The sequence below is a fragment of the Lissotriton helveticus genome, chromosome 6 (genome assembly GCF_964261635.1).
Source record: "Lissotriton helveticus chromosome 6, aLisHel1.1, whole genome shotgun sequence".
In the NCBI taxonomy this organism is placed as follows: Eukaryota; Metazoa; Chordata; class Amphibia; order Caudata; family Salamandridae; genus Lissotriton; species Lissotriton helveticus.
In genome coordinates this window covers 153,748,514-153,761,986 of record NC_136067.1, presented here as the reverse complement: position 1 = coordinate 153,761,986, position 13,473 = coordinate 153,748,514, and the positions used below count along the sequence as shown (strand labels likewise).

Sequence of the window (13,473 nt, the reverse complement as noted above, 5' to 3'; positions counted from 1 at the left end):
TTCCTGCTGAGTAACACACATGATTATAAAGAAAACAGCAAAAGGTATAAATGCTTGCTATCTTACCTATTTTCCTTAAGAAAGGGATTAGGACCTTAACGTTTACTTAATCTATGGATCAATTATTGAAATTTTCAAAAAAGAAACTGTTCCTGCCAATTGTAAAGGTAATCTAATAATATCCTATAAATTGGTGTTGGGCGAAAAATGTATTCCTTACAAATGAAGAAGCGGGAAAACAGTAATACCATAATAATGGCTTACCTTTCTCCAGCATAAATATTGTATGGGTCAGCCTGCTAACGTCCCTCTGGATTAAATCGACATTCAGGTTATCGAAGAGGGTGAGCTTCCACTCTGTTGATAACTTCCCCCACTCTTCCTGTGATTCCCATAGCACTCTCCTCAAACCCAGGTCACATTCTATTTCCGCAAGCTCTGAGTTCACAACATGAGCACTAGTAGGACCTGATGCGCTTTTTTGAGACAGTAGAACATCCAGCGAAGACTGTTTCATGGCGACCATGGAACTCCCAAAACGATCTTGGTAACTTGAGTAACTTCGGGCTTTGTTGGATATGATTTCTACTTCCTCCAAAAGATTCTGAAGTATTTCTTTAGCAACTCCAGGGAAAGTATCTGCATGAAGAAGAACAGGATTCCTGACCTGACAAAATACAAAAATAAAATAACAGTTCCATAAAGGAAAGTGTGAGATTATAATCAATAGAGGAACATACGGAGCCAGAGAGAAGATAAATGGGTCCTTTATTATGTAGAGAGAAACTCCATACAGAGCAGCCAAAGGCATAGTCCAGCAACTGTTATCATAGCTCATCTTAACAATAAACATGCGATGTGGAATATACTTCTAAAGTGCCAACCAGGTACATAAAAAGGAGTAACCATTAAGATAAAAAGGTAGAATAATACCATACCACATACCCCCCCTCTCGCAGGATAATAATAAGGAAAGAAAAACAACAAACAGAAGAACAGAAGCAAAGCTAACAATACAATAGCAGTGTACAAGCCAGCATTAGTTATTGACAGCAATTCTATTGACGTTCTGTATTCACCCATCTCCACCATCCCATTAGTTTTGGGATGATACAAATCACATATAGGGGGAATTAGTCTCCTCCTAAATAAAAAGATGTTACTAACTGATAGTTCATCTAACATTTTCCCAAATACTGCCATTCTCGCACCTCTAAGGTAATCATTCTTACTGCAGACAATGGACTCATATACATGCTTCAAGATGTCATCTTTCTGCATTTCAGTTAACCACTCATCCTTAGATACACATTCTCATGTAAGGACACCCAATCTCATCATCCTTCCACCAAGTGCCATCATGAACATCAAAACACAGAAATTCCAACAATAATCTGGATATTCAATAGACAGCTTTATTATCAATTCCTGGTATTTATATTAGCACAAAATGATAGTCTTTTGGTGCTACCAACCACTTACAAATCTGGGAAGAAATGAAGTCAAAGCCTTCTTTAAGGAGTTTGTGATTAGTCTGACAAACAACCTCATACCCTACAATAACTGCTCACATTTTCTAATGCCTCTTTTTCGATGGTTGGAAAACAGACTTCAGCACCCCTCTTATGCTAGATGCAAAATCTATTGAACCTGCATTCCCATGCTGCCTTTGCTTCAAATCAGCAGTTAAACATTTATCACTGGTATCAGGCAGTACCCAACCAGGTAAACCAGGAATAAAGCTTTTCAGACTTTGCACTAAAGCCAGACTTGACTTTGTAACCGAAAAGTCCTTCTCACACTCTTCAGTCCAAGCAAATTGGACACCTTTCCTAAGTAAATCTGGCACAGAACTCAGCCATTCTAAGAAAAACTTGCACATCTCCTTCTTGGTAGGATTAGGTAGAGTAGAGATGGTCCTAATTAGATCATCCCTGGGTTTAACACCATTAGCAGTGATAAAATGCCCCAAATATGTGATCTCAGGTTGACAAAAAACTTGCATTTACTGACTTTAACACTATCAATGCTACAGCAATTCATCCTCTGTGCTGCAGATCCTTGAATTTCATTGTTCATGACGAGCTCATCTCGTCATGAGCACACAAGCAGTGTACTGCATGACGAGCTGAGCTCGTCATGATCATGGAAGGGGTTAAGAGTAATACCTTGTAAGCTGACTGTGCTTAAATGTGACTCAAAGATAGCTTTACTATGATGACGATCATTAATCTTTCGAAAACAGATATAACTTACTTGAACATGTCAGTGGGCAAGAACAGTTTAGAAATCTTTGATACACTATGCGGGGTGGAGCCCGATATTCTCCTGCTGACGGAAACATGGAATTTCAATCTACAACAGGGCATTACGGGAGGAGGGGATGCTGCCCTATTAAAAAGTCCCACGTAGCTGCCAAACTTGAAATTGCCTTGATATTGATGTCAGATCTCCTTCTGTTTAAATTAGAAGCTGACAGCTCATCAGTAACATTTTTGTTAGTCTACCGCCTGCCACATTACACAATTAAATTCTCTATGATTTTTATGATTCTATATGATCATTAGTAATAGAATATGGCAATATACTGATAATAGGGTATTTCAATTACTGGGTAGACAAGCCGAATGCATGCTCTAAAAGGTAAACGTTTTTTTGAGTTGATGAACTCCCTTGACTTAATTCAACATATAAAAGAACCCACACACTGCAAGGGGCATACACTTGGTCTTGTGTGGTCCTAAAATGGCAAAATTGTTAAGCATAATATTGTACCCTGCTGTTGGTCTGATCTCAAGGTGATTCATCATTCTTCAAACATACAATGGGGGAAAGAAAAACAGCCTCCATTTTTATAAAGAAACAATGTAAATGGGGGAAAAGGGTTAAGGAATCACTTACCAGAGACACCGAAGTCTACAAAACCAATATTAAGTGATATTCCTAATGTGACTGTCCAGGAATTCAACAGCTGGATTGATAAGGCTGGGCTTCAACATGCCCGGCCAGAATTAAAATGAAGCAAACAAAAATTACTACCTGGTTCACTAAAGAACTAATCGGAGCGAAGTTACAGCTCAGATGCATATGTACAACTAAGACGCTTTAAACAGCTTTGGAGGAGAAGTTATGATGATTCCAGTAAGTTAGCCTTTAAAGAAGCTACGCTGAAATACAAGAAACCTATCCACGGGCAAAAATTATCCTTTTCACAAATTCAGTTTCCACAGCTCATAATTCTTAGAAATAGCTATTTGACATTGTGCATAATTTCTCGAATACTGATAGAATCACATGCAAGACAGTTGCAATGAATCATTTCAGGAATATAATAGGTTTCATTAGTAAGTGGATGCAAAAAAACCATCTAAAATCAAATACGGATACAACCGAAATTGTGGTGTTAAGCCAAAATCGTTATTTATGGAGTTCTGAAATAAGTGTGCCTCCTGCCGCAAAAGTCTGGCTGTCCGTGTTGATAAACATCTCTCCTTCTAGCTACATATCAGATTAGTGGCCTCTAAAAGTGTCTTCATTCTAGGAATAATTAGAAAGATTGAACAGTTTTTGACTGTGGACGCTATTAAGAACTTTAAGGCCATTGTTACAGGAGCCAGATTAAACTATGGAAATAGTATATATCTTGGCCTCCCAGAAAATGTTCCAAGGAGAATGCAGCTGATTCAGAATGCGGCGGCCAGACTGGTCTTAGGAATCCCTTGAAGAACATGAATTACTCCCTATCCAAAGAACCTTCAATGGCTGCCAATTAAACATTGAATCACATATAAAGTCTGCTACTTAATTTGTAAGTCTCTTAAGGAGTTGGCCTCAGGGTTCTTGAAAGATAGTTTGTTAAGAAATCCCCCTAAAAGGACTCTTTGATCTATATCCACAAACCTTTTGGTGGTGCTTAGATGTAAGAAAACAAGGGTAGTAGGGCATCGTTTTTCAGTGCTTGAGCCTAAAGTGTGTAATGCTCTCCCAAAATCAATTCACTTGATCAATGAATTGGTTACCTTTAGGAAAGCACTAAAGACATGGACCTTTAAGCAGGCACTTGATAAACAGCTATAGTGTATCATCTGCTTGCTTGAACTGTCAGTGCCAAGATAACCCTGGGTGAACAATGCACTTTAGAAATCCCTCTTAACATAACATTACAACATTAGAAACATAACTAACATTATTTATTAATTGAAGGGCAACTTCTGCATCTTCAAAACTTACTTCAAATACCTTTTCCTGAACCAAATTACATCTATAGCATTTAGTCAAGTGCCCTTTCTTTCCACATAATTTACAAGTCCTTGAAGTTGACAAAATAATTAGAGTCATCACACCTAAAACAGGAATTTTTTTCTTAGAAAGAGATAACATTTGTTTCTTCTGTTTAGAATGAACAGAAGAGGTGACATCTCTGTTTTTCTATAACTCATGAATACATATAATCAAGTGTTCAACACGCTTAGCAATAACTAAAACTTTACTAAGTTTTGGATCATAGTTCTTCTCTGATTTTGTCACATTTGTACTCTTACGCTTATTCTTTTTTCTGTATTCTCACCAAATTTATACGTGGAGGCTAACTGTCGTAGCACTGTTAGGAAACCTTTAACTGATTCTTCTTCACCTTACTTCCTTTTACCATAATGATAAGGTTGGAAAATAATAGAAATTTTGGGTAGAAAATGATTGACCAAGTTCAAAATGAATACCTCAAATTCATTAAAAGATTGCAAATAATCACTTCCACCATCACTATCTAAATCTGGCAAATTCTCAAATAATTATTCGCCTTTAGCTCCCTAACAGTGTAATAACATGGAGGCTCTTTTTCTTAAGATAGATTTGGGCCACAAACCTTTACATAATTTGTTGAAACTTTTTACCACTTTGATCACGGAAGTAAAAGTTAACCAGAAGACGTTAAATAGAAAGTAGGAGTAATATTTTGCATGATGAAAACTAGGAAGAGAAATAATGTCCTAGCAAGAAGAGAAAAAAAACACACCTTTACTCAAATTAGAACCCAAAGTCCTCCTGTCAAAAAAACAATTAACATAACGCAAGATATAACATTAGGATATACAGAGCATTATAGATAAATATTGGGAAAAAAGTCCTTCTTCAATGTTAATGAATATGAGGATGATGTCTCTTCTCTTTTGAGGACCGTGTACAAAGTATGTAGAAAGTGGGAGGAGCAAGAAGAGAGTAAGAATATGGTCCTGAATAACAACACAAAGACTGCCAGACCAAATGATGAAGTCAGAGCAGGGAAGAAAATGCAAATGATTCTATCTAATAACTTCCCACTAAAAGGGTCATGGGGCTTTAACTCAGGACCGCGAGGAGAGCTATCCACAAGAAATTAATGGTGTACTGGTTTCCAGGTAACCTCTGATAATAGGTGCATTTCCAGGGAATGCGCTTGCGTAGGAGAGCGAGGCAAGCATGTAAAGTGTGCACTCATGCACGTCCTAGGAAATCACTCGTACTCCATGGAAATTATAATCAATAGAGGACTGTCCGGAACTACAGAGGAGATAGATAGGTTCTTTGTATACAGAGAAATCCCAGGCACAGCAGAGCAGTGAAAGGCACAGACGAGCAACTGTTATCTTGGCTTCTCTTTGACAACATATGTCTATGTGGAACATGACAGTACAATGCTACACAGGTACATAAAAAGGAGAAACCATTAAGATAAAGAGGAAGAATAATAACAATTCTACACAAAGTCAAAAACATAAAAAGCAGAAGAGAGATCCTAAATGTTTGTGTAAGGCTGAAGGGACAAGAGGTAGAAGGGGTGTCGGACATCAAAAGGCCAAACTGTATATTACTGCAGAGGTAATCATGCATAATTTCTCAACATCATCATTCCCATCATGAACTGGTACAAACTAGTATTTGCAAAATAACAGATTTATGTTATTGTTACAAACATTACTTAGGGCCTGATTGTGAGTTTTGTGGTGTGGGAGCGGGGTGGCATGCCACCGCCCCACTCCCACACGGCTAAAGCTCACCGCCGGCTGCCCTTCAGATGAAGAGTTTTCTCGTTGTCTGGCGGGTGGTCTTTTGGCATTCCCATGGCCGTGCCTTTGAAAAAAAAAGGCACCGCAATGGGAATCCCATAGCATGTTCCTGCTTGGCATGGTGGAAAGAGGGTGCATGCACACCTGGGTATACAGCATGTGCCCCCCTGCATGCATCCCCTTGGCCTGTAGGGCCCGTTAGTTTCTTCACTGCCAGCAGTTTCATGGCATGAACACTGCCATTAGACCGCTAGAAGTGAGGAAACTCGTAATATGCTTGGCAGGGATGCAGCTGGCCCGCCAAGCACATTTTGGCCGCACACTGCCACGCCACTGCCAGGGACCATGGATCCATGGCGGTCCAACCGCCAAAGTTGTCATTCGGGTGTCAGACATCCGGTGTGGCCGTGACCACCGCATCACTAGAGGTTTGGCGGTCCTATGGACCACCAAACTCGTAATATAGCCCTTAATCCATAATATATATATTATGAACAGGAGACGACCTTTACATCGCGGTCATCACACCACAATGCCATTACAACACGGTTGTTACGACGACTGCGTTGTTATCATGCAAAGCCATTACTACGCAAGTCATTACGTCGACTTACAGTAGATGGCGCACTAACATTAGGAATAGTATAGTGTACTATTTCAAAACCTTCCCTACTGTTACATAGGCTGGAGTTGGAATAGTAAATTATACATTTCTAATGTCAGCGCCCCATCTACTGCAAGTCGTTGTAATGACTTGCGTAGGAATGGCTTTGCGTGGTAACAACGCGGTCGTTGTAACAACCGCTTTGTAATGGCACACGATGTAATGACTAACGTTTTAACGAGTCATATTCAATATATATTATGAACCATCACTTTGCAACATGGTGCAGAGTCAAGCAGATCATTATGAAAATATTTAGACTGTTGGATTTCTCCTCCCAAGGGAGTTTTCAGCGATGTTTAAGTTTATATAAATCTCAAAATCTAATTGTACGAGTATATTCCCGATTAATATCTGCATCGGAGCTCCATAGAGGCCTGTGCTGGATGATCAAGTACAGGCTGCCACTGTTTTCAATAGTTCCTTTCCTTTCCTTCCAGTGACTAAGCAACGTCTTGTATTCACCAGCTTCACAGCTCGGAGGAAATGAGAAGCAGTCTCGCTTAACCTGCTGGTGAGGCGGTACAATTGCTCAGAGGACTGGCCCAGTAAAATCACACTTGTGGATCGTGGGAGTGTCAGACCTATGAATGTCCCAGTCTCTGGCAGTACTTCTCCTCCAACAATTTGAATCTCGGAGCATGAGAAAATTATGTAAGTAAACAATCTACCAACTCCCCTTCAGAAAATTGCATCCTTAAACAGTAGCGGCTGGTGACGGTGAGGAGTAAAAGTTTGGTATGACTTTCATGTAGTGAGCGACGCAAGCAAGCTTAATGGACAAATGTGGGGTCCAGGTTGGGTCCTCCTCCAGAGAAATAATTTTTTTTAAGTTTGGCAATCTATGCATTTTAAAGCAAATTAATTTACTGATAACGCATGGGTTATAAAGCAGAGGGAATGTATAGTCTTGAAATATTAAAAATTGCCCTATATCTTACTGTTGGACTTGGCCCTTCTGGCAGGTTCACCCCTAAACTTTTTGCTTTTAATGGTGACCTGGTGATGGTGATTTTTGGTTTCTGCGCACTTTCCCTGTGTCCCAGTGGAAAGTGCGTGCGCACTCTGAGTGCATGTGGTGAGATAGGCCTGCCCTCCCATAGGAATGCATGGGGAATATATTTGTCCCTGGTAGTTCCTGATGCGTGGGGTGTGCAGGCTCGAGTCTGGCATGTGCGGACTCGTGTTATTGAATGCTGCGTAATGATGTATACGGCGTGTATGTTTCTAGTGTGGAAGTGCCACTTCTAGACATGGCTGTGCGTGTGCTGTAAAGGTGCTGGCGTGTGATTGGCTGGAGCTGGCTGGGGTGCCAGGGTCCATGAGTCATGATGAGTCTGCCCGGTGGTGAGTGTTGAGATTAGCATGTGTGATGTGAGGGAGTGGTGCACCTGGGTCCTGAATAGGGCTGGGCTTTCCCCACACAATGCTGGCTCCGCCCCCTGTGGTGCGTCTAACGACCCTAGCCCTTCCAGTTAAACGAGTGAGGGGCTGAGCACATCAAGAGTGCTCACAAACCGGGGGGGCGTGGCTAGCTACCAGCCAAGATGGCCGCAGAATAACGGAGCTCTGTGACTGAAAAGCCCTCTCTCGATAAATCCGCTCACTTATCCGTGTCATCGCAACCTCTGCTCCGCACCGTCTGACTCGGCTAATCCTCCGGTGCACGGCAAGCCGCCCTGGGTCCCGGTACACAACTGGCTCGAGGACTTACACCGCGGTGGACCCTGCGGCCTATTTTGGCGCCTGCAGCCACGGACTAAAGTAGGAGGCGTACCCGACCAGGCACAACAATCCGAAGCACGGGTGGGCGCGTACCGCGCACGGCTGCGCTACCCTCCCGTAACGATACCAAAGCCTCCATAACCCCAGCGAGGCCCCACGTAGCCCCTGTGCGAACGCTGCATCGAGGGGAGAAGGCACAACAACGGACCAGTGAGGAGGAACGGCCACCGGCAGCCGGGAACCCGCGGAGAGATACGTCGTGCGGCCGCAACTGCACACCGCACCCTAGTGTCTCCCACAGTCGCGCCGACTCCCTAACCGGGCACCGGACCACGGCCACTACAGCGATCCAACCGCCAGCGACCGGACGGTGAGAGGCGCGAAAACCCGCAGCCCGACCTGCCTAAGCCACCAGAGCAACTTACCTGCCAAGCCCTGAATTCTCTACTCTGTGCATATTGCTGCGACGACCTGGCGACCTAACTCACACTGACACTAACTGCAGGCCACATTACTGGCACCAGAGCACGACCGCCCACCCCGGCTCGCCCAGGGTATACGACACGAGACCCGCTGGCCCCCTGAGACTCTGACACAACCAGGGGCGAATATCTACTACACTCAGGGGTACAAATCCTGTGTGAAACAGTATGAGTGGCAGGGGGACAAGGGGCCACCAGACCTCGAAACTAGACAAATTCGCATACCACAAAGACCCACCTGACAATTCCAGAGGGGACGCACTGCGAACATCACCCCAGCCCGGTGGCGCCCCCAATGACACTGAAAAAGTCACCCTTCACGATGTGATGGCCACCTTGAAAATGATGCAATCCTCAATGGGCACCATATCTACGGACGTGTCCCTGATACGTGCCGATTTAGCGAAAATGTCGGATCGCCTTGGGGAGGTGGAGAAGACCACCACAGGACTCGTTGGGGACACATCGGATCTGCAACGTAGGGTCTTACAGCTGGAAAATGACAATACCACGCTAAGGGCCAAACTAGATGATCAAGAAGGGCGCTCCAGGCGCAATAACGTCCGCCTCATAGGTGTGCCGGAAACGGAAGGTGGCCCGGCCCTGGATCTATAGATCGAGGACCTCATACAAAAGCAGCTCAAGCCCAAGGGATTATCCAATTACTTCTCGGTGGAGCGGGCCCACCGGGTACCCGGTGGACAGGCCAAACCGGGCCCCCCCCCCGCCCCATTTTGGCACGCATCTTCAACTTCAGGGACCGGGACGCCATTTTACAAGCAGCACGAACACACCCGCCGATCAAAATTGACAATTCAGACGTTAATTTCTACCCAGACTACACAGCTGCGGTAGCCCAACAAAGAAGGGGCTTCATAGACGTGAAGAAAGAATTGCGAGCTCGAGAACTTAAATACTCAATGATCTTCCCGGCAAAGCTCCGCGTCGAATCGGAAGGAAAGACATAGTTTTTTGAATCGCCGCGGGACGCCCAAGACTGGCTAGAAGGCTGGAGACCAGCTAGAGGACCCAAGAATCGCGACCCACGGCGGACCAATGGAAATAAGAGCCCACAGATCACTGACGACACCGAATAGACAGGAGACAACCCACAGCCAACAGGACGGTTTGTCTTTCACTCGGCACGTTGGATACAGACTGATTGACTAGAAACGCCAACCACGCTCTCCGATGGGACAAGGAGTGTGCCAATGGCGGTGAAGCTGCTTGGCCGTATTCGCAACGGCGAACGTGGTAAGACTCGGGGCGAGGTCATAAGAAATCATGCAGGTAAGAAACCCTGATCTGAAAGACATTGCATGATGTTTGCGGAGGGAGAGGGACTCTACGAAGACCACAGAAGTCTCACCCCCACGAACAATACTCATAAGTTGGGACTATAAGCACTCTGCTCAGTTGGGGAGGTGGGAAGTTCTTAACCCACCGGGCAGGGAGGCAGAGAGGGGGGCAAGGGGTTTACAGGTAATGTTTTTGTTCTGTTTTTGTTCTAGGTTTATGGCTTGGTTAGCCCTAGCATGTATACATGCCACACTCACTTTGGTTCTCCCTCACACACTCAGACGTACTGCCTCGACCAAGGCCGACTCCCATCATACATTCAACACTCGCTACTGGCGCTTCAGCCACCCAGCGGGACAAGTGTCTACAGCTCAGATTCCCTCCCCGGGCAGCAGCTTGCTGCCGGCTGTGACACAAACGCCCTCCGCACTACTACGGACACACCCACGTACTGGACACTATGGTGGGTAGCAATCTAATGGGCCCTAATTCCCAGCTGCAAACACTAACATCCCCCCCACTGACAATTGTTTCTTGGAATGTGAACGGTCTAGGGCACAAAATTAAACGGGGGCTGGTCCTGCAATATCTAAAGATAAGGGCACCCACGATTGTCCTCCTACAGGAAACACACCTCACGGGCAGAGCCACTCAAGCAATGAATCGTTGGGGGTTCAAAATGGTCACACATGCTGAGTTCTCCTCCGGCTCCAGGGGAGTAGGAGTCCTAGTCAGTAAGAATGCTCCATTGATAATCAAACACACATGGACGGACTACCAAGGGCGTTTTGCAGGGATTACATGTCAATGGGAAGGACGGACCTATAATATATTGTCAGTATATGTCCCCCCCGTTACTGCTTCAAGGGACCTTTCAGGATCTAGGGAAACTACTACTCAAACTCCCTGAGGGAAACCTAATCATTGGGGGCGACTTTAATGCGGTGCTTAATGCCGCTATAGACCGTCAACCTCCCCGAGACACGACTGGACCGAGCCAACTCTTTAAAGCATTTCAGGACGCAATAGGGCTTGTGGACATGTGGAGGATTAAACATCCTGATGACCGTTACTACACATTTCACTCGGGAGCACACAACAGTCTCACCCGTATAGACTTTTTGCTAACACTAGCAATACCCCCTGAAACGATAACTTCCATGGAACATCTACCGAGAGGGATATCGGATCACTCCCCAGTTCACCTCACCTACACCACACAGCCCACAAGGCGACAGAGAATCTATCCAATTTACCCAGGTTACCTGAAGAATCACAAAATTGCAAAAGCTTTGAACACTGCAACCACACAATACTTTGAAGAAAACCTATCATCAGTTGACTCGCCGTCAATCCTATGGGAAGCTTATAAAACGGTCGTCAGAGGACAAGCCATTTCCACTATTACCAGACATAAAAAGAGTCAGAGGGAGACCATGGAACAATTAGAATCAGCCATCCTCACAGCAGAACTGGCCAACACATCTGATCCCACAGACGGCACAGCACAAACGCTTGCCCTGCACTCACGCGAATACAGGGCATATGCAGAAGAGATGGCCAAAGCTAGGCACACTGCTACTCTACATAGGATCTACGAACTGGGTGACAAAACAGGGAAAATGCTCGCCTGGCTCGAAAAAAAGGAAAAAGCTGACAGGTGGATAGCCCATCTAACACTCACTGATGGCACACACACTACCTTCCCCCACAGAATAGTTGAAGAACTAGCCTCATATTACGAAAAAGTATACACTGCGCGTAACACTGTGACAGAAGAAGACAGCACACAATTCCTACATGACATACCACTGGTCACTCTATCACAGGAAGACGCCCAAGCCTTTGACGATGATTTAACGGTGGAAGAATTGGGGAAAGCGCTAGCAGCCCTACACACGGGCAAAGCATTGGGGCCAAATGGCCTGCCGGTGGAATTATATAAAACAATGGCCAAACAACTCATCCCTCACATGCTTCCCATGTATAATGACTGTCTTGAACGGGGTATATAGTCAGAAGATCAACGTTTGGCCACTATTGTAGCTATACATAAACCTGGCAAACCACCTGATCAAACGTCCTCATATCGTCCGATCTCACTAATGAATACGGACGCAAAAGTTCTAGCGAAACTCCTGGCACTACGGCGACAACCACACCTCACAACTTCAATACACCCAGACCAATCGGGCTTCATGCCCGGGAGAAATACATCTCTCAATCTGAGACGTCTTAACGGCGTACTTCACCGTATTCCAATGCTGCGTGAAGAGGCGGCCATCCTGTCCTTAGACGCCACTATGGCGTTTGATCTGGTGGAGTGGCCTTTTCTTTTTGCGGTGCTCCGGAAGATGGGATTTGGGCCCAAATTCTGTATTTGGATTAAATTGCTATACACAGCTCCCCTGGCTCAGGTGGTTGCCAACGGCCACACCTCACGTACGATCACGCTGGGTCGCGGCACAAGACAGGGGTGCCCACTGTCCCCACTCTTGTTCGCGCTCATACTGGAACCATTAGCGGTGAAAATACGCACAGAGCCGCAGATCCGGGGATCACATGGGAACCGGGATGGGAAGACCGTATCTCCCTTTATGCCGATGGCGTATTACTCTACCTAATGTCCCCGGCCACGTCACTATTGACCCTATTAGACGTCCTGGAGAAGTATAGAGAAATATCGGGTTACACAATTAATTGGACTAAAGCACTCCTGTACATATTACACGGTCACCCACCCACACTGCCTCCTACGTGTCCACTGCAAACAGTAACCAGAGGGTTCCGGTACCTCGGAATCTATGTCATGCCGCAAAATTCCGTCTTTATGGAAGAAAATCTGTCGACACCCCTACAGCGGCTCAAATCGGATGTGAAACACTGGCGCTCCCTCCCTCTGACACTATTGGGGAGGGCAGCACTTTTCAAAATGCTCTCGCTTCCAAGATTCCTTTACGCACTGCAGAATACCCCATTTCCGATCCCCCTCACCTACTTTAAAGCAATAGATGCAGAAATCTCCTCACTATTATGGGACGGTAAACCGGCTCGTATAGCGCACTCCAAACTTATCCGCAGCTGGTACGATGGAGGGATCGCACTACCGAGTGTTAGACTATACTACTGGGCCGCACAACTATCGGTCATTAACCAGTGGTTACATGCCCCACAACACGATCCAGCGTACAGCCTAGATAGAACTATCCTCCCCACAGACAAACTGATGAAAGCCCTATACACCAACAAAAGACGACAC

General features: G+C 45.1%; 1 protein-coding gene across 1 annotated transcript in view; it reads right to left on the bottom strand.

The window, feature by feature from the left end:
* DNAH14 (dynein axonemal heavy chain 14) overlaps positions 1-13,473 on the bottom strand; it is a 1,144,348-nt gene that overhangs the window by 855,440 nt on the left and 275,435 nt on the right. Inside the window, exon 20 of the mRNA XM_078647362.1 lies at positions 265-667. Coding sequence (XP_078503488.1) covers positions 265-667 — 403 coding nt within the window. The remainder of the gene's footprint in view (positions 1-264; positions 668-13,473) is intronic.